The sequence below is a fragment of the Orycteropus afer genome, unplaced genomic scaffold (genome assembly GCF_000298275.1).
Source record: "Orycteropus afer afer isolate SDZICR_OR568_19922 unplaced genomic scaffold, OryAfe1.0 scaffold00300, whole genome shotgun sequence".
Lineage (NCBI taxonomy): Eukaryota > Metazoa > Chordata > Mammalia > Tubulidentata > Orycteropodidae > Orycteropus > Orycteropus afer.
The window spans coordinates 2,991,964-3,018,530 of record NW_006921887.1 but is presented as its reverse complement, the minus strand read 5'-3'; the positions used below and the strand labels follow the sequence as shown (position 1 = coordinate 3,018,530).

General features: G+C 44.9%; 1 protein-coding gene across 1 annotated transcript in view; it reads right to left on the bottom strand.

The window, feature by feature from the left end:
• EGFLAM (EGF like, fibronectin type III and laminin G domains) overlaps positions 1-26,567 on the bottom strand; it is a 208,109-nt gene that overhangs the window by 3,247 nt on the left and 178,295 nt on the right. Inside the window, exons 15-18 of the mRNA XM_007951579.2 lie at positions 23,169-23,349; positions 13,348-13,426; positions 9,996-10,139; positions 1,235-1,318 (exon numbers count right to left, since the gene is read on the bottom strand). Coding sequence (XP_007949770.2) covers positions 1,235-1,318; positions 9,996-10,139; positions 13,348-13,426; positions 23,169-23,349 — 488 coding nt within the window. The remainder of the gene's footprint in view (positions 1-1,234; positions 1,319-9,995; positions 10,140-13,347; positions 13,427-23,168; positions 23,350-26,567) is intronic.

Below are 26,567 nucleotides of genomic sequence, written 5' to 3'. Positions count from 1 at the left end.
ACCATAGACCAAGAGGCTGTCATTTGAACAGAGTAAGGGAACACTGAATGGTTTGAAATCAGGACGGGTGTGCATCAGGGTTGTGTCCTTTCACCATACTTCCTCAATCTGTATGCTGAGCAAATAATCTGAGAAGCTGGATGATATGAAGAGGAATATGGCATCAGGGTTGGAGAAAGACTCATTAACAACCTGTGATATGCATATGACACAACCTTGCTTGGTGAAAGTGAAGAGGACTTAAAGCACTTACTGATAAAGATCAAAGACTACAGTTTTCAGTGTGGATTACACCTCAACATAAAGAAAACAAAAATCTGCACAACTGGTTAAATAAGCAACCTCATGATAAATGGCAAAGATTGAAGTTGTCAAAAATTTCATTTTACTTCACAATCAACATTTTAATTATTTTAATTCACAATCAACATTCACGGAAGCAGCGGTCAAGAAATCAGACATATTACACTGGGAAAATTTATGTAAAGGACCTGTTTAAAGTGCTGAAGAGTAAAGAAGTCACTTTGAAGATTAAGGTGTGCCTAATACAAGCCATTGGAGCTCTAATAGCATAGTGCCTAAAGCATTGGACTGCTAACCAGAAGGCTGGTGATTCAACCCCACCAGCCACTCCTTAGAAGGAAGGTTGGGCAATCTACTTCCATAGTGATATTGCCTTGGAGACCCAAGGAGGGGTCACTATGAGTCGGATCCAACTCGATGGCAGTGAGTTTGGTTTTTGGTTTGGTTTAATACAAGCTGTGGTATTTTCAATGACCTCATATGCATGTGAAAGCTGGACAATGAAGAAGGAAGATCAAAGAAGAATTGATGTCTTTGAATTGTGCTGTTGGTGAAGAATATTGAAAATATCATGGACTACCTGAAGAAACAACAAATATGTCTTGGAATAAGTGCAGCTGGAATTGTCCTTAGAAGTAAGAATGGCCAGACTTCATCTCACCTACTGTGGTCATGTGGTCAGAAGGAACCGGTCCCTGGAGAAGGATATCATGCTCGGTAAAGTGGAGGGTCAGCAAAAGAGGGGAAGACTCTCAAGGAGATGGGTTGACACAGTTGCTGCAATGATGGGCTCAAGCATCAGGCCCAGGGAGTGTTTCATTCTATTGTACATAGGGTCACTATGAGTTGGAATCGACTCAATGGCACCTAACAACATCAACCCTACCTTTGTTTAGATACCACTCTGTCTTATGCTGTGGTAGGTACTCACCTAACAGCCTTGACTCGGTGCCACCGACCATCATTGAAGGAACCATTCACCATGATGGATGCCATACCACTGCCCAGGTTGTAGCTAAAGGCATCAGAGAATCACATGACAGAAGAGAATAAAACACTGAGGTTTAGGGAGATACACATTCATAAATGGTTTTCATTGAAAACGTTCTTAGAACATAATTTTCTTAGATAAGAGAAGACAATGTTATGAGAAGTGGTAGATTCCCAGGCTAGCCCATAATGATTTTTGTTAAGCTCTGTGGAGTGAACCATCAGTATAACAGTATGAGGAACAACAATAAGAGCTTTATCATTTGTAATGTGTTTTCATGTTTATTTTAACACAACATTGCAAGGTAGATTGAGTACCAAAGAGATTAAGAAAATTTACCTAAAATCTCAAAGCTAATGTGTAGAAGAAAAAGACCTTGAACTTGGTATATCATTTTACTCTGATATTAGTTCTACCCAGTAGCTTCCTGGGAGCTCTGGTGGCATAGCGCCTAAGACATCTGACTGCTAACCAGAAGGCTGGCAGTTCAAACCCACCAGTCACTCCTCGGAAGGAAGATTGGGCAATCTGCTTCCATAGAGATACCGTCTCAGAAACCAAAGGAGGGGTCGCTATGAGTCAGATCGACTCAACAGCAGTGAGTTTATTTATTTATTTTTTTAGTAGTAGCTTTCTACTTTCTATTTCAGGTCTCAGATACACTAATACCCAAAAGGACATGAACATGTTGGTTACCAGGGAGAAATAGCCTTCTAATCCAGTGTTCATTCGATTATTCTAATTTAATTCAATTCAACAAATATTTATTGAGTGACTACTCCATACTGGGCATGAAGCCAGCTGCCTAGACCTCTCTAGATTATATTATAAAGCCTGTGTAATCATACTTTTGAGGGAAAATGTGCCCCATCTGGGGACAAGTCTCCTCGTCTTCTAAGAGGAGGTGTCTCTCCTTTACCTCCTTGTCCAAGAAATAGGAATGTCAAGAGGAAAACTGGGCTGCTGGCTGAGCATTCACATGCATTCATTCTAAGAAAAGAGCAAGAATAGAAAGCCCTGGGCTTTCCCCAGGGAAAGCACCACGAGCTGCTTCTTTAATAATGGAGGCTCAACAAAGTCACACAGCTCGTTAACATTTAAGCCAAGAATAGAATTTGGGTGACTTGGCAAATCATGGGACAGAGCTGCCACTCTGACCCTGAAAAGTCCACTGTTTTCTAATGAATTTTCCCACATCAACTGTCTCCTTGTGTGGAGCAGCCTGGAGGTGGAATTTTCAGATTTCATTATTTGATGGCCAAGTGCTTGTTGAAGAAATGAATGAATACGGGGCAGGGCTGAGAAGCCAGTTGGCAGAAATGGTGCTGAGTTCCTAATCTCTGGTGTTTATGAGAGGCAGCACAGGGTGTGGGTAAATGTGGATGCTTGGATTAGCCTGACCTGACTTGATTCCCATGCTTGTCAACTTACTAACTCTGTGATCTTGGGAAATGTGTTTCATCTCTCTGGGCCTAGGTTTTCTCATCAGTGCAATGGGGGAGATAACACCTTCCCTTAAGGATCATGCTGTTGTTGTTATTATGTGCCATCAAGTTGGACCTGACTCAGTGACTCCTCTTTGGGTTTCCGAAGCAGTATCATTACGGAAGTAGATTGCCCAACTTTCCTTCCGAGAAGTGGTTGGTGGGTTTGAACCACCAGCCTTCTGGTTAGCAGTCAAGTGCCTTAGCCACTACACTACCAGAATGAATGTGAACTAAGGTAATATATATATATATATATATATATATATATATATATATATATACACACACACACAGAGCATGGCACATAAAACCACACCCACTGCCATGGAGTCCACTGTGATTCCTGGCAACCCCATGTGTTACAGAGTGGGACTGCTCCACAGGGCTTTCCTCGTTGCAGTTGTTACAGAGGCAGGTCATGCAGAGTTGCTGCATGGATTTGAACCACCAACTTTAGCTTAGTAGCTGATCACAAGCCACTTGCACCCCCCAGGCTCCATGGCACATGAAAAAAAAAAAAAACCCACTGCCATCAAGTCAATTCTGACTCATAGCAACCTTATAGAACAGAGTAGAACTGCCCCATGGGGTTTCCAAGGCTATAAATGTTCATGGAAGCAGACCACCGTATCTTTCTCATGCAGAGCAGCTGGCAGGTTCAAACCACCGACTTACTGGTTTGCAGCCCAGTGCTTTAACCCCTGTACCACCAGAGCTACTTCCATGGCATGTAGTAGTAGCCAAACAACTAACACTATCCCTATAACCATATGCAGTACCTACTGCATATAGGTATGCAGGGTTGACACTGTACCCCTAGTAATAAGCAGGGAGGAGAAAGTTTGCCACCAAGAGTTAAACTTGTCAAGCTTCTCCTTGAAGAGTAGCCATGTGTGAGAGTAAACCAACTGACTGTAAATATGTAACCACAGACACCCAGAACACCCTGGTCCAAGGATCAAGGTGACCTGAGAGTGGTCTCTGGGAGGCTGCTGGAGCATGACTGTAACCCAGTGAATGGAAACTTGTTAAATTGTTCTAGAGCCCATCTGCACAAAGGACGGGGTTCCTGTTCTGCTGTCCAGCCTAATTCTCCTGTTCACATGAGTGTTCATGCCTTTGTTCAAGGAAGGCCACATTGAACATTTGTGCATTTTACGGATGATCCAAATACCAAACCAGTTGCTGTAGAGGCAACTCAGACTCATGGTGACCCCACGTGTGTCTCAGTGGAACTGTGCTCCAGGGGTTTTTAATGACTGATTTTTCAGATGTAGATTGCCAGGTCTTTCTTCTGAGGCATCTCCAGGGGTGTAAGAACTGCCAATTTTCTGTCAGCAGTGAGTATGTTAAATGTTTGCACCACTCATGGACTCCTATGGAAGTTATGCCTCAATTAAAATAGGAAGTGAAAACAAACGAATGGATGAATGGAAGCATGTCTGGTTGCTATGTCAGACCTGGTTAGCATGAATTGGTCACTCTGAGCTACTCAGCATGGTACGCACTGAACCCATGAGTCTGAGCACCAAGATGGGTCACCCAGGAAATGCTGTTGGGGAAGGCCTTTAGAAACCACTCCACCACCTTCATTTGATGACACTACTACTTAGTGATGTACCCTTTAAACAGCAGCTCTGGGCACCAGTGTGAAATCTCTTCTCTTTCTCTGTCCCATGAAAACGTTTCCAAGGTCACACAGAGTGGAAAAGATTGCCAGTCAGGTGATTTTCACCAACCTGCTACTAGGTTTTATGCCCCACATATGATCATATGATTATAAAACAAAACACAAATACAAAGATAAAAACCAGGCAAACTCATTTTAGCTGAGCACTTAGATTCACTTTCTCTACTCAGTCACCAAAACCACGAGTCATGTTTCTCAGGGTTCCATTCCTCTTCCCTATTCTGGCAGCTTTAGTGCGTGGAGCACCACAATAACAAGAGCGTCAGATTCAGGTGACGGGAAAGAGTCAAGGAGATGGAGACGGAATTTCTTTTAGCAGTTCACTTCTGTTTGCTTTAGACCTGGATCACATACCAAAATCTCAAGAACTTGAGAATTTTTATCCCTTAGATGAGTTTGTTCACTGATACGAGCTCTTTGAGGGCAGGTCCACATCTTACTAAAAGAATAATGATAACAACAATACCAGTGCAGTAATAAGGGCAAAGACTTATTAGCAGTAATAATTGTGCTAACGTCCTCAACATGTGTTAGCTCTCTCAAGTAGGGGCTTCTAGAACACAGCACTCTGTCAATCAAGGATAATCCTTTTTATTATCATTATTACTAAGAACTAGCTATGCCGGGCACTGTTCTAATCCTTTTCCATGTGTTAACTCATTCAATCCTCACAACCAACCTTCCTTCTATAGATGAAGCAAAGGAGGCTCAGAGAGGTTATGTGACTTTTGTGAGATCACACAGCCATGGGGATCAGGCATGTCTGACTCCAGAGCCCGTACTTTTACCATTTCAGATCTTGTTTCTCATTTTGAAGGCTTGGTTTCTTGTTTCCACGTAATGCTTGTTTCCAGTCAGATGTGGCCTCCATCTGACCTCTGGGGGTGGGCCAGGAGCTTACCTTGGCCTTAGCCCTCCAAGTGACCTGGCTGCAGGCTGACATTTTTAAACCACTGGCCCCCACCACCACCCTCTCTGTCCTTAGCCTAGTGCAGCCCTTCCTCCATCTGGCTTGGGTAAATGGGTGTGGGGATGTAATTGCCCAGATGAGGGTAATAGAGCAAAGCAGAAATACTGGGGCAGCAGGCCCTGGAATGAGCAGATGTCTGCCTTGGCCTGGGCTAAGCAGCAAATCTTTTACACAGAGTACAACCAGAACACTAGGCTTAAAAGAAAAACACTGGGCCAATTTTCAGGAACCTGAGAAAGAAATGGTAATAAGAAAAATGTCTGGATGCAGCAGAGCTGTTAGAAGGGCGCCAAGGGGGTGGGCGAAAGTGGGGGGCTCACTGGGGCCAGAGGTGACAGACATGAGTACTGCAGGGTGGCCCTAAGCGGATCGAATTTCCCTACCCAGCTGGAGCAGAGGTTTGAGCTGGTGGTGTCGTGGGGGGCGGTGCTGGGACTCCCACCATAGCTGAACTACTGTTTCAGTTCTCTTTTCTGGGCACATTTGAGGCCTTTGTGAGGTTAACCACAGGAAAACCACAAGAAAATGGCTTCGGCAGCTGGCCTGAAAGCAGGGTGTGAAGCACTGTGTTGGATGTATGGGCCAACGGGAAAGAGGATAAAGATGGTGAGAAGTTGCCTTTCACCTGCCAACCACTGGCTTTCAACTACATATGTCTCTCAAAAGTCTCCAAAGTTAAAGGGGTATACTACTCACATGCTCTGCTATTTAGAGGCAAGCATGAGGTCGCATCAGTGCCATTTCTTTTCTAAATGTCTTTTACCCAAAGATTTAAGTGACTCTGCTCCAGCTGTGGGAGCCCTGGATGGAGCAAAGGGTGAGAAAGGCTGGCGGTTCAAACTCACTCAGAGGTCCTTACAGGACAGCAGTGGTAATCTGCTCCCCAAAAGTCACAGCCTTGAAAACCCTATGGAGCAGTTGTACTCTGAACACATGAGTCGCCATAACTTGGAATAGCCTCAACAGAAATTTACAACAGCAACTGTAACTCTGGCTGTCAGTAATCCCTTGCACGTTCATGACAGACACCTCAGAACTAAGTCTTCATCTTGTTCCGTAGATCTGTTCTCTTTCTCCTTTATCTATCTCAGTTCACATTAACTCCTATCACTTAGTGAACACTTGTGCTAGTCACAATAAAACAAAACAAAAACTTTTGTCTTCCAGTCCATTCTAACTCACAGGGACCCCGTGTGCATCAGAGCAGAACTGTGCGCCGTAGGGTGTTTGTTGCTGTAAACTTTCGGAAGCAGATCACCTGGACTCTTTCTAGTGCCTCCAGGAGCATTCACACTGATGGAGGCACCCAGGTACTTCGCTAGTCACCATACCAAAACCCACCCCAATCCACTGCTGTCAAGTTGATTTTAATTCATAGCAATCCTGTAGGACAGAGTAGAATTGCCCCATAGGGTTTCCAAGGCTATAAATCTTTATAGAAGCAGACTGCCACATCTTTCTCCCATGAAGCAGCTGGTGGGTTCAAACTGCTGATCTTCTGGTTAGAAGATGAGTGCTTAACCACTGCACCACCAGTCATATTCAATTCAAGGGCAACAGCTAGTCACCGCTGAAAACAAAGAAAAAACCCCATTGCCATCAAGTCAATTCTAGCTCAGAGAGACTCCCTATTGAGTTTCCAAGGCAGTAAATCTTGATGGAAGTAGACTGCTTCATTTTCCTTCTGTGAAGTGGCTGGTGGGTTTGAACCTCCAACCTTCTGTTTAGCAGTCATATGTCTTAGGCACTATACCACCATTTGTTATGTACCGTCGAGTCAGCCCTGACTCATAGTGACCCCTCCTTGGGTTTCCGAGGCAGTATCACTACGGAAGTAGGACTGCCCAACCTTCCTTCCGAGGAGTGGCTGGTGGGTTTGAACCTCCAGCCTTCTAGTTAGCAGTCAAGTGCCTTAGCCACTATGCTACCAGAGCTCCATGCCACCATAGGGGACATTAAAGAAATAAAAGCCCAAGCAATCCCTATACTCATGGGGCAAATTGTCTAGAGACTGAGTAGGGGTTCTCAAACTTGAGCAAGTAACAGAATCACCTAGAGAAATTATTGAAACACAGACTGCTGGGCCCCACCCCTAGAGTTTTTCTGATTCAGTAGGTCAGAGGGCACAACTGAGAATTTGCATTTCTAACAAGTTCCCAAGTGATGCTGATGCTGTTAATTTGGGGACGACACTTTGAAAACCACTGGTTTAGATGAATGATTTTTAACCTCAACTGAGTATGTGTCATCACAACTTCTAGGGACAAGCCAGTCCCCGCCCCTTGTGAGCCCAGCTCCTACCCACTCTAGCGAAGAGAGTGATGGGAAGACGGGAAGACACAGTCCAGGTAATTCCTTTAACTACTTCATCCCCACCCATTTGAGAAAATTGAGCCCAATCTAAGTTTACTTAAAAGATGTAAAAACTGCCAATATCACCTAAGAAGCATTTACTATAGAAGTCCTACTCTGGTGGCGTAGTGCCTAAGGCATTTGACTGCTAACCAGAAGGCTGGTGGTTCAAACCCACCAGTCACTCCTCGGAAGTGGGCAAACTCCTTCCATACAGATACCACATTGCCTCAGAAACCCAAGGAGGGGTCACTATGAATCGAATCAACTCGACAGCAGTGAGAATGTTGGGTTGATCTGTTGAGATAATAATCTGTGCTTTGTTCTTCTTTGAAGCAAGAGACTGGAAAGCAGGTATTCTCCTACCCAAGGCTACACAGCTAATAGGGAATAAAGTCAGAATTTAAAGCTGGGTCACCTATACTTTAGATCTTGCTTGAGAGAAAGCTTTCTGATCTGGTGATCTGGTGTCAACAGGGAGTCCCTGGATGCTTCACATAGTGAAGCAGTTGACTAATCAAAAGGTTGGTGGTTCACACCCACCCAGAAGCACTCAGAAGAAAGGTCTGGCTATTTGTTTCCCAAAGGTCACGACCTTGAAAACCCTGTGAAGTATAGTTCTACTACTCTGTGGCACATGGCTCTGCCATGAGTTGGAATGACGGCTTCTGCCCATATCCTCTCCCCACTAGAGTGTGTAGGAGCTGTGCTCACAAGGGATGGAGACTGGCTTGTCCCTAGAGGTTGTAATGACACATACTCAGTTAAGGTAAAACTGAGTTGGTTTGGTTTGGAGTTAGTGGGTTCCATGTTTGTCCTTTTCAAAGTCCTCTTTTTATCACCTTCTGATTTGCAAGTTGTGAGCACATGGCAACACTAGAACAGGGGTCACAAACTTTTATATAAAGGGCCAGATGATACGTATTTTAAGCTTTGCAGGCCATATGGTCTCTATTGTGCCATTGTAGCAAGCCAGCAGCCATAGTCAATACATAAATGAGTGGGCATGGGTATAGTCCAATAAAACTTTATCCACAAAAACAGGTAGTGGACCAGATTTGGCCTAGAGGCCATAGTTTGCTTATTACTGCACTAGAAGATGAATGCTGGAAAGAAAGATCAGGAGACCCAAATAAACACGCAGCTTCATGCCACAGTCTATCCCAGCATACTGTTTTATGAATCACATTTAAGCCACTGCAGTACAATGGTTTCTCTTATATTGGCCTTTCTGGCCTTGGGTTTATAATTCTTCCAAAAATGATTAGTTGGGCCACAGCCTGCCTTGTGACTGGTCTATATTATACAATTCACAGGGATTGGTCAGTTTATTATGCCAAGTACCTACCACCAAACCCACTGCCCTAGAGTCAATTACAACTCATAGTGATACTATAGGACAGTGTAGAACAGCCCCATAGGGTTTCCAAGGCTGTAAATCTTTATGAAAGTAGACTGCCACATCTTTCTACTATAGAGAGGTTAGTGGGTTCGAACTGCCAACTTCTTGTTTAGCAGCCAAGTGCTTTAACCACTGCATCACCAAAGCTCCTATTGTGCTACTAGTGGTACATAAATCTACCCAATAGGATTGACTGACTTACAGTCCAGCTTGGGTATTGGTTGGTTTTGCCATCCTGCTAGGCTTATGTGGAGGCTAATCCCACAGAGAGTGAGGGAGGACTGCACTATCCTCAAGAAGAGCCTGGGGCAGAGGCCTCTGGGGGCTGGGCTGGCACGGCTCAGAAGGAGGTGAGAGTTGTCTTAGTCAGAAGCTGTCCTGACTGGAGAACTCTACCCTGTCTCCTGAGTTGTATCCTATTACTTCCAAGTTGATTTTGATCCTGAGTTGTAGTCTTTTATTTCACTAATAAACCATATAATTATGAGTGTGGTCTCTGAGTTCTGTGTAACCACTGCAATGAATTACCAAACCCCACAGAGAAATAGGGAGTGCTTAGGTAGGAGGTTGAGGAGATGGCTGGTGTCATAAAAAGTTGACAAAGTTGGAGTGTAAAAGTTGGACGGTAGAGGTATGTGTGACCCCTCACTTCATCGGAACCACCTTTGTGTTGATCCTGATTCTTACCCCTCGGGAATCTAGGTGAGTTCAGACACTAGATTATAGCCACTGTTTGGCATGATCTGCATTATCTGAGAAAAAACGCAGGTGATGCTGAAGGCAGCTGGTGATGGAGTTACCTGAACACCAGGGTTCCATCCCGAAGGCCTAGGGAAATGAAGTCACTGTTGGCTCTCATGGGGCTATCTCCCCGCCACATCAACAGGCCATCCTTGGCAGTTGTCTTAAACCTCATGAATGCATTTGATCTTGATCCTGACACCCTGTAGGAAATACACAAAGAATTCCATAGAATTAACCAGTCCTCAGCCAAAACTGTAGTTCCAATTTTGTCTGTTAGCCATGAGCAATCAGTGCTAAGGATAAGTTGGCATTTTTGACATTTACTGTTAGGAGAACAGAAAAAGCATCACCACCATGAATCCCACACAGGTCTGAGAGTCTGGCTTGCTCACTCTGCAGCAGTATTGTCTTCCCTGAGTCTGGGGAAACCTCCTGAGAAAGCACTTACTGTGTCACAGACCAGCCATGGTCCCATGCTGCAGCCCCTATGCATACTCCAGTCTTTCCCCTTTCCTGTCCTAACACTCAAAAGGCCTTTGGAAAACTGTTCCTCACTCCTCAACAAAAAGTAGGTTCAAGTTAGCAGCCAAGAGGTTCAAGTTAGCAGCTGCTCTGAGCTATGATCATGGCTGTGATGGCCAACTCTGATGATGACTGCTCTTGAGGCCAGTAAGTAGACAGGGGGCAGAGCCTCAGACAAAGAAGATGGCTTGATGAGACACTGGCCTTGAGGAGTGTTGGGGCAGAGGTAGGGGTGAAGAGGAGCAGGAAGCCGGAAGGAAAGCAAGGCTTCTCAGTGAGGGCAGGCCCCAGGTTCTGCAGCCAAGGCAGGGGACAGGATCACTTGCTTACCTGCTCTTATCAATTTTATTCGGAAATTTATTCTCACTCAAGTGATCAGTGTTGGATTGAGATAGGAAGGAAAGAAAATGGAAGGTCCTTTAATCAAAATTGAGGAAGGGAGAAACATAATGTAGTATTTCCATGAATATGACACCATTAGGAAGATTTCTTTTTCCATTCTCCTATCACTTGTCCCATCCTTCTATTTTCCTCACATCCCTAGTTCTGGGGTTATACTGTGAACAGTCGAGGGGACTTTGTCTCAGTTTCCTAAAGGCTGATCGAGACAGAAAGAGACCATGTTTTCTTTCTCCATACAGGGCTTCAGAGTAGTGATGGAGGATCAAGGTCCGTGATGGTGACCTCTCTCCAACAGCTCTACAGGGGCAGGTGTACAGCAACCCAGCCCTCGTCATTCCCTGGACACCTGCTTTGCCTGATCTTTTGTTCTAAGTCTCTTTCCTCTCTCATTTGCCTTGGGTATACTGATTGGTATAAGCCAGTCATGGTGCTTCCATTTCTCTTGCCAGTAATTGGTGGCCATGTGGTCTATTGTATAATAAGAAGAGGAATTTTACTAGGAAGCATCTTCAAAAGGTTCCTTTTCTTTCAAAAGGAATCACATGAAAACAAAAGTCCTTTTTACTTCCACTGGATATTGCCCTGTTTTATAGCCATCTTAGGGCCTTGGTGGTGCAAATGGTTAAGTGCTGAGCTACTGACCAAAAGGTTGGTGGTTCAAATCTACCCAAGGTGTGTTGGCAGAAAGGATTACAGCCATTGAAAACCCATGTGGAGCACATTTCTACTACAAACCATGAGGTTGCTATGAGTTGGAATTGACTCAACAGCAACTGTTTTTTTTAGGAGCTGTCTTAAAACTACAAGGGTTGTGGCCTCTGGAGAACATGCTGAAGATAACATGGCAAAAATATAGAAGAGACATCGGTCTTTGATGATAGAGTTGATTCTCTGAACTAATCAACCTACGATCCAGTCTAACTCTGGACTCCTTATTATAGAAAATAATAAATACCCTTCATGTTTAAGACATTTAGAGCAGAGTTTTCTGTTACTTGCAGCTAAAAGAATCTACCTGAAACAGATTCTGAGCTTAACTTTTACCGCAGCTTCACACACACACATGCACACACACACATACATGTCATTGAGCGGTTCTGTTTTGAAGCCCTATACCTCCTACTCTCACCATGCCCCTCTACTCTCTCCAAACCACCTAGTGAACTTGTACTACACACCAGCAGCTGGAGGCTTGGTCCTCTTTCACACTGTCCCTGATTTTTGGGAACTGAATGTACTTCTCTCTTTGGGGAGAGGAGCAGGCTTGAAGAAGTAAGAGGACCTCACCTGGCCTGGGATCCCTTTTGCCTAAGGCCCCATGCCAAAATAACAAGATAAATACAACTTGGGATTAGAGAAATTAAGTAACTGCTTTCCTGGTGTGCTTTCAGAGTTACCAGGGACATCGAATGCCCCAGGACAATTTCTCACAACCTCTTTTATTCCTTGTAAAGCAACCAAACTCCACCCTAGGAGCTGGATGCCAGACTAAAGCTTTGTCTTAGTCTGCTAAGATGTAGTCAACCTGAAGAAGAATGTGCTGGGAGTGGGGAGGGCGATGGTACACTATAAACAACTCAGAATTAGAGAGAACAAAAGAAGGCAGAAGAGGAGGCCTGAAGATGCCAAATACAAGCTTCAGTGGGCTCAGGAGTTTGCCTAAGGTCTACCTTCCCCTTGTTATGTCAACAGGCTACTTAAAACCAGGGACTTCCACTCCAGCCAGGGCTAAAGCTTCTGTCACCTGGGATGAAAACTTGCTGGTGATTCGAGGATCAGCCTGTGCCACCCTCTTGTGTCTAGATGAAGAAAGCTGAGCTAGAGAGAGGGACAAAGATGGAAAATTCTCACATCTTAAAAAAATTCTGAACTGTACCACCAGCTACTGTTCCTTCTGGTTAAAGTGGGTAGGAGAAGGAAGGGGAAAACAAAAAGTAGAGAGAGGAAAAAAAAGAGTGAGACGCAAAAAGAGAGCTAGCCAGAGCTAGGAAAGGACAACTGGGCTTTTGTTGGTGAAGATACGAGGTAATGACTTAGCAGGGAACGGACATGTCTGTCTGTCCAGTTGGGAAACCATGCTGAATCATTGTGCTGCTGGTCCCAGAGCAGCATGCAGCCAACTGCCCTGCTTGCAGAATCCCACTCATAACCTTGGCTTCATGAGTGTCAAGTTCTCATCATTTCCCAAAATCTGAACCTTAGAAACCCTGGGGTTTGTCACGCCACTCTCCCCAGGCCCTTTGACCAGAAAAGTTCTGATGGTTCAAACAGCGTTGCTTGAAAGGCTGCATTTTATAAGTTTAGTTTGTTTTTGTTTTGTTCTAGTTTCTATGTTTATTTTGCATGATTTTTTTTTCCCCTCCCTGAGGCCATGACTGAACTGCCTTCTTTGAAAATTATCTTCTGGCATATAAAATAAGAAGAAATTCTCAGAAAGATATTAACCCTAGGGGGATAAGGAAGGTGACTGGTGAAACTCATTACCTTTTGAGGATATCTGGATTGTCATATATCAGGTAACTTCGGCCCATAAACTGTGGGATTTCAATGGCTTCCGTGATAGCTGGGACAGAACAGAAAAGGAAAGTTACATGGTTTGTGCTTCTCCTGATCCCAGGACTCAATCACGTGACAGGGAAGTACAGAGAAAGCCAGGTCCTGGGAATAAGACATCTCACAACGTGCCAGCCCTTTCCACTTGGCTGCACATGCACTTGGCCAGGTTCAGAGCTGCCCAGCCTGAGGGCCCTGAGTTGGTGTCCCTGCTGTCTCCTTCCTGGGGGCTGGTGGTCCACTGTTGATAGCCTCAGCCCTACTGAGAAGGCCTTGCCATATGCTGAAAGTTGGACTGTTCCCAATTACACTTGGAAGCCAAAGAGCAGGTCTTGGTCCATGTGGGGAACATCTGGGGACAATCCTAGATGTTCTCCAAGGAAGGCAGAGAAACTAATCCCAGCCAGGCCCACCAGGGTTTCTTCATTTGAAGCCCCAGACCCCCTTCAATCGTGACCTCAACAGATTGGTGAAATGGGAGGGATGGCATGTTGGCTCTTGATTTTTCAAATCACCATCCAGTGTGATATTCATAAGGTATTCACCACAATGTCATGAAGTCATAGAGAGTATGGAATGGGGAGGGCTGGTTATTCCCATTTTACAGAAGAGACAAATGAGGCAGAGGAAGCATCAAGGATTCACCCCAGATCATTTAGCTAGGAGATCCATAGACCGTGAACAGGATTGTTGTTGTAGTTATGTGCCGTCGAGTTAGACTTGACTCAAACTGATCTTGGGTTTCTGAGGCAGTATCACTATGGAGGTAGATCACCCAACCTTCCTTCCAAGAAGTGGCTGGTGGGTTTGAACCGCCAGCCTTCTGGTTAGCAGTCAAGTGCCTTAGGCACTATGCCACCAGAGCTCCTAGATTAGCTCTCTTTATTTCTGGCTCCTACCCATTTCTTTACTTTTCAATATTTTAGAAAGACATTTTCTTCTTCCCAATTTCTCATCATTTTCTTTTTCCAGGGAATTACCCTTTAACACACAGCAAAGGGATAGCTTAAATAGCTGTGTCACAAATTGGAGTAAGGCTGTAAGATTTCTAGTAAAACCCATGGACATGGGCCCCCAAGCACAAGTTCTTGTGCTGGCAAGTCCCCCACAACATGCTCCCAAAAGCTTTAAGGAACAGCAGAGGAAGAGAAATAACATTTGAAAAGATAATTTCTAGGGTAAAGATACAAGAAATTATTTTATCACTCTCTGGAGCAGCACAGCCCTGGACCAAAGCCTTTTAGGCCTATCAGGACCTATTAGGGACAGAGATGGAAAGTTCTTATATCTCAAAATTCTGGACTGCACCACCAGCCACCCTCTTTTCTGGTTAAGCAGGTAGGAGGAGGAAGGGGTAAAAGAAGTAAAGAAAATGAAAAAGAATAGATGTAAAATGGCAGGAGAATGGGGGAAAGGAAGATGAGTCTGAAAAGGAGAGGAAAGAAGGAATAAGGGTGGACAGCTGGAGCAAGAAGAGTAGAAAAGAAAATGCCAAGAAGGAAAATGAGGAAGACACATGAAAAGAAAGGAGAGTCAGGTGGAGGAGGAGCCAGTGCTGGCAAGGAAAAGAGAGAGGGAAATGCCAAGGAGTGGTGAGGAACCTGAGAAAGGAGGGGAGAGAAGGAACCCAGAGGACTGGTATAAGAGATGAGAGAAAAAATGGCGGACGGGGAGGGAAATGAGAGAGCAAAAATGCAGGAGGCTAAAAAGAATGAAGAGATAAACGAATGAATGAATGAAATAAAAATAAGATGGAAAAAAGAAAGAGTAAAAATAAACCAAAAAAAACCCCATAGTAACTGCAACAGTGGGCTCAAATACAGCAGCGACTGCCAGGATGGCACGGGAGAGGGTAGTGTTTGGTTCCTGTTGTGCACGGGGTGGTTATGAGTCAGAACTGACTCGAAGTGCCTACCAACGACAACAATAAAAAGAAGTAAAACGTAGGGAAAAATGGAGGAGGTCAAAGGGAGCTAACTGTTCGTTGTGATGGTGGCTCCTGGTTTCAGGACACTAATGCTGAGAGAGAAGAAGGAAGAGAGAGTATCCAAATTGGGTACTCCTCACCAGAGCCAAACATAACCAAGGAGCCTCTACTGGGTTTGGATTACCCCCAGGGTAAGAGGTACAGCAGTGCCTGTCCCTGCTGCTGTTGGCCATGAACGTGGGCCTGGGGCCAACAGCCATGGCTCCTCTGGACTCCTTCAAAGGGTCAGGATGGGATCGTTACACATCAGTTCTGCACATGAAGCCTCAAGAGGGGTCTGGCTGAGCTCATCTAGCTGCCTGCTAAGCCCCAAGTTCAATATCCATGGTCCAGGTGGGAGATAAATGTGTTCTCAGGTGGAGGCTTGGGGGGAGGATTACTAACCCCTGCACAGATATGTCCCCACTCCCCCAACATTTACCCCGGCCCCCCTCTGCATGTGGCTGGCTGCTTGGCCTGCCCTGGCAGGCCCTGGCAAGAGCCCAGAGTGCTTTCATCAGCTCTCAGAGGACTTACTGTACTTACTATTGAGGCAGTAGTTCCCACACTCTGCCCAGTGCCAGCATGAAACAGAACAGGGACAGACAGAATTTCAGTCATTGTCAAACCCCAGTTGCTTTGATTCAAGCAGCTCATTTGAAACCAGCCTTGTTCCCCTCACAAAGCCCTGCTCAGCCTGGCATGTCCTCCTAGAGAATGTGAATATAAAGCCCAGCAGGGCCATTGAACATCTTTCCCAGTAACCTTGCCTTCTCTCTCCTATCTCAGCGTGATGGTGGTTGTAGGGTGTCTAGTGGCCAAGATATTTGTAATAAATTGTCTGACACTTCTGAGGCTCCCCTACCCTTGAATTTACAATCCAAATTTATTCTAAACCTTAACTCCAAACCCAGAGAAACAGTTCTTCACTAAAGAGGTACTTACCTTACCACAGATGATTACTGTCCTGGCTCTAGGCTGCATGCGAAAATGGAATGATAAGGCAGCCAGCTGCCCCTTTTCTCTCCAGAGCAGACACTATGGGCCTAATTCCTTGTCTTCTTGCAAAATTCCACAGACCTGGTTATTTTGTGATTAACAAAGGACAAGGACACCCTCCAGAAATGTCACCAATTTGAATACAAAATGGTGAAAAGATATGTGGTTCTGTTAGTATATGTGATTAAAATAACTTCCATCCTAAAATACTGGAAGTACCCATCTAGCACTTTCTGGTGGCACTGTGGTTTGCTTAAATATAATAAGCATGAGTACATTTTAACCTAACCCTTTATACCTCATTTGTTCTCATTGTCTTCTCTCTGTGATAGCATCCTTACTGATGCATTCGTTGAAAGGTTTTTATCACTCCCTCCCATTTATATCTAGGAGCTCGTGTCATCTGGTGACACACACACACAAATACCCCAATGAGTAGCAGCTTCCAAGCCCAGCAGCCCAGGCAAAGCAAATTTTCCACTTGAGGGACCTGAAATTCCCAATGGGCTGTAAAGAATGGAAGGGAGGGCTGGTTCTTTACTAGGATCTCTGGACCTTAGAGAAAGAGAGGGCCCGGGAGGATTGTAGGTTAGCTTCTCTGCCACCCGGATTCCTCCTAACTATAGTCTTGATGACTGACCATCCAGCCCTTAAGAAAATACTTTCCAAGATGGGACTTTTACTGTAAATTCATAGGGCAGCGTGATCCACTGTTGGAGGATTTGCCTTGATACAGAATTCTTTACTCAGATTCACATTAAGCTGAATCTGTAGCACAAAGTAAAAATAATAACTTTTTCTATACTACTAGTCCTTCAAGGAGCTCTGGTGGTGTAATGGTTAAAGCATTTGGCTGTTAACCAAAAGGTTAGTGGTTTGAACCCACCAGCTGCTCCATGGAAGAAAGATGAGGCAGCCTTGGATTTGCAGCCTTTGAAATCCAGTGGGGGTCAGCTCTGAGTCGGAACTGACTCAATGGCAGTGAGTTTGGTTTGTTTTTGGAGCAGACTTTCAACAACCTAGAGACCAACATTTAGGTCAACTACTTAATGATAAAACATCTTAATAAAAGAAATCCCTTGTATTATGCATAATTTATATGTTTTATTAATTTGTGTTTTTATATACTGAGTTTCTAAAAGTAGTGTCTCTATTGACTGAAGCAGTCACCGGGTGGCACAAAGGATTAAGCGCTAGACTACTAGTTGAATGGTTGGTGGTTTGAACTCACTCAGAGGCACCTGAGGAGACAGGCCTAGCAACCTGCTTCCAGAAGGTTACAGTGTTGAAAACCCCATGGGGCAGTTCTATTCTGCACAGGAATTGGAACTGGATCAAAGGCAACTAACAACAACAACAACATACAAAACATGAGCCGTGTTTTAAAAAAAATATGTTGGGACCAAAATAAAATCACCCAACTCAATCACAGCAATATAATAAGAAGCTAAGTATAACTTAAAATATTCCAACTGTCCTATTGTCAAAAGCAAAGAAGAGTACAAAAAAAACCAAACAAACAAGCAAAAAAAAAAAACAACCAAGGGCATTTGGAAGCAATCAACCTTAGGACATGATGGCCATCAAGACCGGAAGAACTAGATGCCCAGCTACCAACGCCAACCACTCAGGAAAGGATCAAATCTGGAGATCCTGGATAGAGTGGGAGGAAAAACGTGGAACAAAATCCCAAAACTCAGTAATGGCCAGAATGGTATGGCCCTGGGATACATTCTGGGCCTGGAATAAAACTCACTCCCAGGGGCTGGCACTTAGCCCAATAGTAAATAAGATGTACACCCGCAGACCACTCAACCCAGGGTAATACATCCTCTATGGAGATGTATCCCTTGGAGCAATCGACCACGGGGCACCACAGGGGGAACATTCACACGGAGAAAATGAGGACACACAGGAGTGCATAACTGTGAGGGGCAGGGGGTTGGGGGGTTACTGGGCAGGGAGGGGAGAGTGGGTTAGAGCTGGGGATGGCAATTGGGGAGTGAGACTAAATGTACCCATGATGTTGAATGTAAAACAAACTGCTCTATAAACTTGCACCTAAGGCACAATAAAAAAAAAAAAATTTAAATAGGTAAAATGTTCTAATTGTTGTGTATATGGTGAGTCAGTATTGAGCAGATACAATCTGATCTTCAGACTGCGCACCTCTGACAAACGTGTGTCCTGAAGCTGAAGCTTAGCCTCAGTAGCTACTTGTGTGTGTGTGTGTGTGCGCGCGCGCGCGCACCAGTCCACCTGCTACAGAGAAACACCCCCATCTAGTGGTCTGCAGGCGCCTGCACAGTCTGAGTCCAAGCTCTTCTCCACAACACAGCCAAGGGAGAACCCGAGGGGTAGGTTCCAAGTGACCATCCACTATTGGGTGGGAATCACCTCAGGAGAAAACACTGGCGTTTTGTACACCCCTTCTGGGACACACAGAGCATAGCAAAGGCTCTGATAAGTCCTATAGAAAAAAAAAAAATCTCACTTCCATGGAGTCAGACCCAACTCATAGTGACCCCTCCTTGGGTTTCCAAGGCAGTATCACTATGGAAGTAGGTTGCCCAATCTTGCTTCTGAGGAGTGGCTGGTGGGTTTGAACTTTGAACTGCCAGCCTTCTGGTTAGCAGTCAAGTGCCTTAGGCACTATGCCACTACAGCTCCTAAGTCCTATGGAAGAGAGAGCTATTTAACTCTGGATAGTCTAGCGTTATCCAAACTTATTTGACCCTCTCATTTTGTGTGTGTGAATGTATATGTGTTTGTCTATACATGTGAAAAACATCAGTTGATATTGCTCAGAACTTATTTATTAGTTTCGTATATGCACTTTCTGAAACTTTAACCTACTAGTCACTTACTTAGCAGATAAAAGAGTTCTGAAGGATGGGAACACAGGTGGGTAAATTATGATGAGAGGTAAGAGAAAGAGAAAAGGGTGGAGAGTATACTTTTGAAGAGGGAGCTCTGTGTGTCAAAACTGACTCAACAGCACCTAAGGACAACAACGGGGTGAGACGAGGAGGGGGCCAAGGTGCTGGGGTGCTGTGTGAGATGATGAGGTTTGAGACGGAAGAAGATGCCTACAAGTGAGCCCTCATATGCTCAGAGGTCAGAGGGCCACCAAAGTCTAATCTTGTGATACTTGTTGGCATATGAAGTGGCTGTGAGTTAGAAGACAGCCTGGCTCCTCCTGTCCCAGTGGGCTCCTGAAGTTGAAACAGAGGGTCACACATGTTTTGCAGTTGCTGCTGCTTCAGGGAGCTGGAGGGGTTCTCAGAGCAACCCAGAGGCTCTAGGGGAGCTTGGTGCCCACACTCTGTCTGGGTGCAGGTTCTCCTCCATCTGACTATCTCATGGTAGCCTTCAACCTCACAGGGACAAAGGGGGATCATGAAGCCACCACAGTGGGTGGGAGTAATGGAATGGTTGCAGAGTTTGCCTGAGTCTCTGGCCCTGGACCTCCTTTGCCACCAAGAGGTATGAAGGAAGGAGTATCAAATGTCCTGGCTAGGTCCCTAGTGGGCTCCTCCTGTCCCAAGTTCTCAGACTAGCTAGAGAAAACCAGACATTTGAGGATCTAAAAAACTAAGTTCCTGAGAGAGAAGCCAACCTTAGGTATGCACTGGGCGGGGCCTGGTGATGATCATTTCTAGAGCACTTTGCTCAATGTAAACGGACCGGTTTCCCTTCTGTGGGGAAAACTAGGAGGATGTTCTTGCTTTTGAATACGATCTGATCCCCAAGTAGAAAAGTATCTTTAACTATATGAGCCTAAGAAACACCTTACTGAATGAGTGGATTCTGTTTCTAATTGTCCTTAGTTTTTCCAGCTAAGAATAGACCCAACCTTTTAATATTTTTATCTTCCATCTCTGTGGAACAATGTAATTGCCCAACTCTCTTCCTTTTCTTTCAGAACTTTACAAGGGACTCGCTACTTTCCCAATATTACAGCAGTCTACACAGTAACTGCCCACAGCTGGGTAACTGCTGGGGCCTAGAGAAAGTCATGTTTAAAAGCCCCAACTTGCACCCAGAGCCCCATTAATCTTCTGAAGCCATTATAACAGTAGAGGAAACTAAGGGATACAGGCCATGCCTCCAATGTATCAACCTTTCTAGAACTGGCAAAGGCGGCCATCTTGCCAGAAGCAGTATCTTTATTTCAAAGCACAAGGAGAGGTCATATAACATAGAGTGCAGCTAATGGTCCTCCTGGCTCTCATGTTGGGATCCCTGGATGGTATGAATGGTGGATGTTTCTGGCTGCTAACCAAAAGGCTGATGGTTTCAGTCTACTCCAAGGTGTCTTGGAAGAAAGGTCTGGCAATCTACTTCTGAAAAATCAGCCACTGAAAACCCTGTGGAGCACAGTCCTACTCGGACCCGTATAGGGTTGCCACGAATCAGAGTTGATTTCATGGCAACTGATTTCGGCCCGGTACATTGCAGGAAATGAGATGTTAATACCCCCACCCTGACCCTATCCTGGCACTGTCCCTTCCCTTACATCTTGCCAGGAAGCCTAGGCCCTCATTGGAGATCTGCCGATTCATTCTGGTGTGATTTTTTTCCCACTGAACTTGAACCTATAGTCATAACGCTATAAATGCAAGCCCTTTATATCTATTAGGGCTAATACAGCAGGAGATGAGGGCTAACAAGCTCACAAATTATTCTTTTCTTCTTGCTTTAATTCCCAAAGCTAAATGTTCATTTCACCTTTGTCTTGTTGTTGTTATGTGCCGTCGAGTCTGGCCCAACTCATAGTGACCCCTCCTTGGGTTTCCGAGGCAGTATCACTACAGGAGTGGATTGCCCCGTCTTCCTTCTGAGGAGTGGCTGGTGGGTTTGAACCGCCAGCCTTCTGGTTAGTAGTCAAGTGCCTTAGGCACTATGCTACCAGAGCTCCCATTGACCATTAATGTTAGTGTATAAAGGCAGGAACAAGCTTGAATGGCCTGTGGTAAAATTAGAGATATAGGAAATTCGAAACCTGATATATAAAATCCAAACCCAATTATCTGACTTAATGGGCCACCCCTGAACTAAATCTCTGGAAGCACCATCTATTAGCCAAACAACTGTGTATTAGAATTACAGTCAGGATAATTCATAAATGGATCAATTCTCTGAGGGCTGAAGTTTCATCACTAGGATGAGTGAGTTAAATTAAAAAATATATTTTATATCATTTGCCACCCTTGTTTCAAGATTCAGTTAAATAAAAGAAATACTGTTCAGTCTTCAAATTGGAAAAGTGGTATCTTTCACATTGTCCAAGACTTCTGCAAAACAGCAACCTCTCCCATGACTGCATTTACCAAAATATCTGCTTGTTCTTGACAGTTTTCCTGTAAGCCCTGATTGTGATAAAAATCAGAAACTGAAACAAAAAGGAGAATGCACATCCCTTCAATTGAGCTCGCTGCCTTTTTTCTTTCGAAAAAGTCTGCTTTTTTAAAAAAATTATTAGTTCTTGCATAAGCAATCCTACACTGACATTTGGAGACAAGAAGGACCATGATGATGGCTGTCTGTGGGCAGGACTATTCTAATGGCAAGTCCCATGGCCTCCGCTTCTGCTGAGCAGAGGAGCAAAGCTCAGTCTAGCAGGCACTCTTGGTCTACGGCTGCAGAAGTCTTCAGATGAGGGCCAGCTGGAAACCAAGCAGCTCACAGCACTTGCTAATGGATCTGATTTTTGTCACCAGCAGTAATAATGGCTAGTTGGGCACTTACTAGGCACTCCGCTAAATGCTTTATATGCATTGCTGTTGGGTGCCACTTGTTGTTGTTGTTGTGTGCCATCGAGTCGGACCTGACTCATAGCGACCCCTCCTTGGGTTTCCAAGGCAGTATCACTATGGAAGTAGATTGCCCCACCTTCCAATTCATAGTGACCCCGTGTGACAGAGTGGAACTGCCTCACAGAGTTTTCTAGGCTGCAAACAGAAGCAGGTCACTATGTCTTTTTCCCATAGAGTCTCTGGGTGGGTTTGAACCACTAAACTTTTGGTTAGCAGCTGAGCGCTTAACTGTCGAACCACCAAGTTTCCTTTAATAAGCATTACCTTATTTAATCTAAGGAGCTCTGGTGGCTCAGTGGTTAAGGCATTTAGCTGCTAACCAGAACTTTGGTGGTTCCAACCCACCAGCCACTCTGCAGGAGAAAGACTAGGCAGTCAGCTTCCATCAGGATTTACAGCCTTGGTGAATATTTACATTAGATGGATACATTCCTGGCAGAGATCAATCACAGGACAATAGAAAGGCTGTGTATGCACAGGGAGACAGCTCAGGGGGCAGGAATGCATGGGAGGAAAAGACCCAGGGAAGAGGTAACTATGGGGAGGAAGTGGGAGGGGAACTGTTGCATTGTGGGAAATTGTAGTCAATGTCATAAGACAAAGTATATGTGAGCTGCTGTATGGAAAGTGAATTTGCTCTGTAAGCTTTTGCTCAAGTCACAATAAAAAAAAAAAATTACAGTCTTGGAAATTCTGTGGGACAGATCTGTGCCCTATAGGGTCTCTATGAGTTGAAATCAGTTTGGGTTTTTGGTTTTTTTGGTTATTTAATCTAAATCATAGTCCTCAGAGTTAGATAGTATTATTATTATTCCAGGCTTACAGATGAGGAAATTGAGGCATAGAGAAGTTAAGAGGTATGGAAAATAGCCTTCTTTAGAAGCTTGTAGATATTTTCATTCAGAGTAGCAGACTGCCCCTCCCCTCCCTGCTGGAAGCAGTGCTTTGAGATGCATGCGGGCAAGTACCTTTCTGGCAGTGCCGCCCCTCGAAGCCCAAGGGGCAGTCACACTCATAGCCCTCCTTCCTGGGCCGGCAGGAGCCCCCGTGGCTGCAGGGGGCCCCTGCGCAGGGGTGGGCTGCATTCTCCACGTTCACACCAGATGTGAAGTCGTGCTTCACGTGGATGGTCCGGTCATTCAGGATGATCTTGAGGACAGAAAAGGTAAAGACATTCAGGGATTCAGAAAACATCTTTTGAGTCTTCTCAAGCTTCCCTCAGATTTCTAACCTGGGTTACTCCATGTAGTAGGGGGAAGAAACCAAAGTCCAGTTCCTGCTTTTATAATCTTATAAGTGACACTGGGTGGCAGCAAATGGTGACATGCAGGGCTACTAACCCAAAGGTTGGCAACTGCAAACACACCTTGAAAGAAAGGCCTGGTGATCTGTTTCTGAAAGGTCACAGCCATGGTAAACCCTACGGAAGACAGCTCTGCTCTGCAACTGATGGGGTGCCATGCATACACTCGACTGCATGGTGACTGGCAAGTGCTTAAGGATCTGAAGGGATTACAGCTGGCATGAACCCAAGGAAAGGAAAGTGCTCCCTCTGCTTTCCAGAAGCCCTGGCCTTAAAGAAGCCCCAGTGACTAGAGAGCACATTAGAATCAATTGCCTGGGAAACTTTTGAGGAATACAAGTGCCCAGGCCTCATCCAGACCAATTGAGTCAGACCTGAGGGTGGGCCCCAGTCATCAGAGATTTTTCAGAAGTTTTCCAGGTGATTCTAAGATGCAGCCAAAGTTGAGGAATGCTGAACAGAGCAGAGTAGGGTGCATGGTAGACAAAGTATTAGGGATGCAAGAATCCAAGTGGGAGCAACTGCTTTTCAGTGGCAGTACAATAGGGAAAGGCTTCCTGTGTGCAATACCATGTTACTAAGGTGGATGTTCTGGTGTAATCTTCTAGCATGCATTAAAAGGCCTGGAAGCCATCTAGATGCAACAACTGGTCTCTCCTCATCTGGAGCAAAGAAAATTGAAGAGAACCGAAGATGCATGGAAATAGGTAGTCCAAGGGACTAGTGGACCATGCAAACCTTAGCCTATATGAGCATGAGACCAGAAGAACTAGATGGTGCCCAGCTACCACTGTCAATATTAGGAAAGTGATCAGGGCAGGAGAACCTGGATAAAGTGCAAGAAAAATGTGGGACAAAATTCAAAATAATAAAAAAGACCAGGCTTATGGGTCTGATAGAGACTATTGAAACTCTGGAGACTATGGTCCCTGTCATCCTTCAGGCTTGGAGCTGAACTCACTTCCGTGGCTTCCAGCCAAATAATAGCCAGGCAGATAAGGGAACATTTACACCAGGTAGGTATACTCCTTAGAACAATCAATCATGGAATATCAGAAGGCTAGTATTTGCACAGGGAGATAGCTCAGGGGGTGGGGATGCATAGGAAAGAAGGACATAGGAAGAGGTAACTACAGGGATGAGAACTGTTACACTGTGGGGATTGCAGTCAATGTCATGAAACAAAATGTGTATGAGCTGTGTACAGAAAATAAATTTGCTCTGTAAACTTTCACCCACATCCCAATAAAAATTAAAAAAAAAAATAAAAGGTCCTGGAAGACTGTCTCACGCTCAGGCCTAGGGTGGGACCTTCTTCTCCAACACTCTTGTATTCCTTTTCTCACCACATCTCCTTCCCCATCATTAAAAAAATAAAAGATCACATGCTCAGCCCACTGTGCATGTTCACAGGGCAGGAGAGCTCCTTTGCCCTCATCCCCCTTCCCCACAGTGCAGCTCTAGCAAAACTGAAGACACATGAGAGTGTTTGTTGTTGCTGGCTGCCATCAAGTTGGCCCCTAACTCATGAAGACCTTATGCACAACAGGAGCAAACTGTTGTGATCTGTAGGGTTTTCATTGGGAAGTAGATTAGTAGGCCTTTCTTCCTAGTCTGTCTCAGTCTGGAAGCTCTGTTGAAACCTGTCCAACATCATAGCAACACACAAACCTCCACTAACAGGTGTTACCTGTGTTTGAGGTACATTAGCCAGGAATCAAACCTAGGTCCTCCCTGTGGAAGAGGAGAGTTCTACCACTGAACCACCACTATCCTCTAGAGACGGTTTACATAGTCTCAAATAAATGGGCCCAAACTTTTCAGTCCTTGGTTTGAAGTGTGTGTTGACTGAGCTGTGGGTGTTTCAATGCCACATGGACCTTACAGTACTTGTAGACAGTGTGAACACCTTCCAGGGAAACCCACTGTGCAGAGGTCTCCAATGGCACTTCCTGTCACTAATCTGTGAACAGTAGGAGAAAACTGTTCCTCAGTCCTGCATCCCAGAAGCTGCTGGAGAATAGGAGGACCTTTCCACAATGTTCCCTTTCCATCCTTCTAGTGAAGGACTGTGAAATAATAGCTTGTGCCTGAGACAAGCCAATAGCAGTGCTGCTTACTGTCGGATAAGGCAAAACCATGACTCTACCACCAGAAGGGGATAGAGGTCTTAGGTAAGAAAGTGTTGTATGTGCTGGGTGAAGGGGAAGGCAGAGCTAGAAAAAGAGTGGAGAGAGTGGAGTACACTTCTTAGCAGCTCTAACTTCTTCATACGTGAGGATTCCAACCACCAGTTGCCCTTGAGTTAATTCTGACTCATGGTGACCCCATATGTGTCAGAGTAGAATGGTGTTCCATAGGGATTCCAATGGCTGAGTTTTCTTCAGAAGTAGATTGTCAAGTCTCTCTTTGAAAGTGCCTCTGGGTAGACTTGAACACCCAATGTTTGGTTAGCAGCCAAGCTGGTTAACTGTTTGCATCCCTCAGGAACTCTGAGAATTTCAAAGAAAGGATTAACCATTGCCAGTTCCGGTCATGGAGGGTCAATGGTCTGAATAGGGTTGTCACTGAAACCAATGTTCAGCAGCAAAGAAAAAAACACAGTAGAGTCAGTCAGTATCGATGAGCACTTCCTCTGGGCCTGGCACTGGGACAGGACATGGCCTGAGAGGCCCTTCCCATTGCCCCATGTGCAAATCAGAACCTCCTTTCACTACACCTCCTTCATCTTAGCCTCAGCTCTGTAAAGGATCAATGGCTCTCATGTCACCACTGACCACCAAAGGAAAATAGGATGAGGTAGCATCAGGGAACTGAATATGATTTTCCTCAGATCATTTCTCTCCTAGTGTTTGGGAATTCCTGGAAATCTGGGTAGTTAAGTCCACCCTGCAGTACTATTGCAGACAGAGTATATTCTCATAACCAGAAAGAATGATGGCAGCCCCAAGACAAGAATAAGAGACATGCGAAGGGGCGGGGCAAGATGGCGGACTAGGCAGAAGGATTGCACAGACCCTCTTCAACAAAGAAAAGGGAAACCAATTAACACAGACACAGAAGA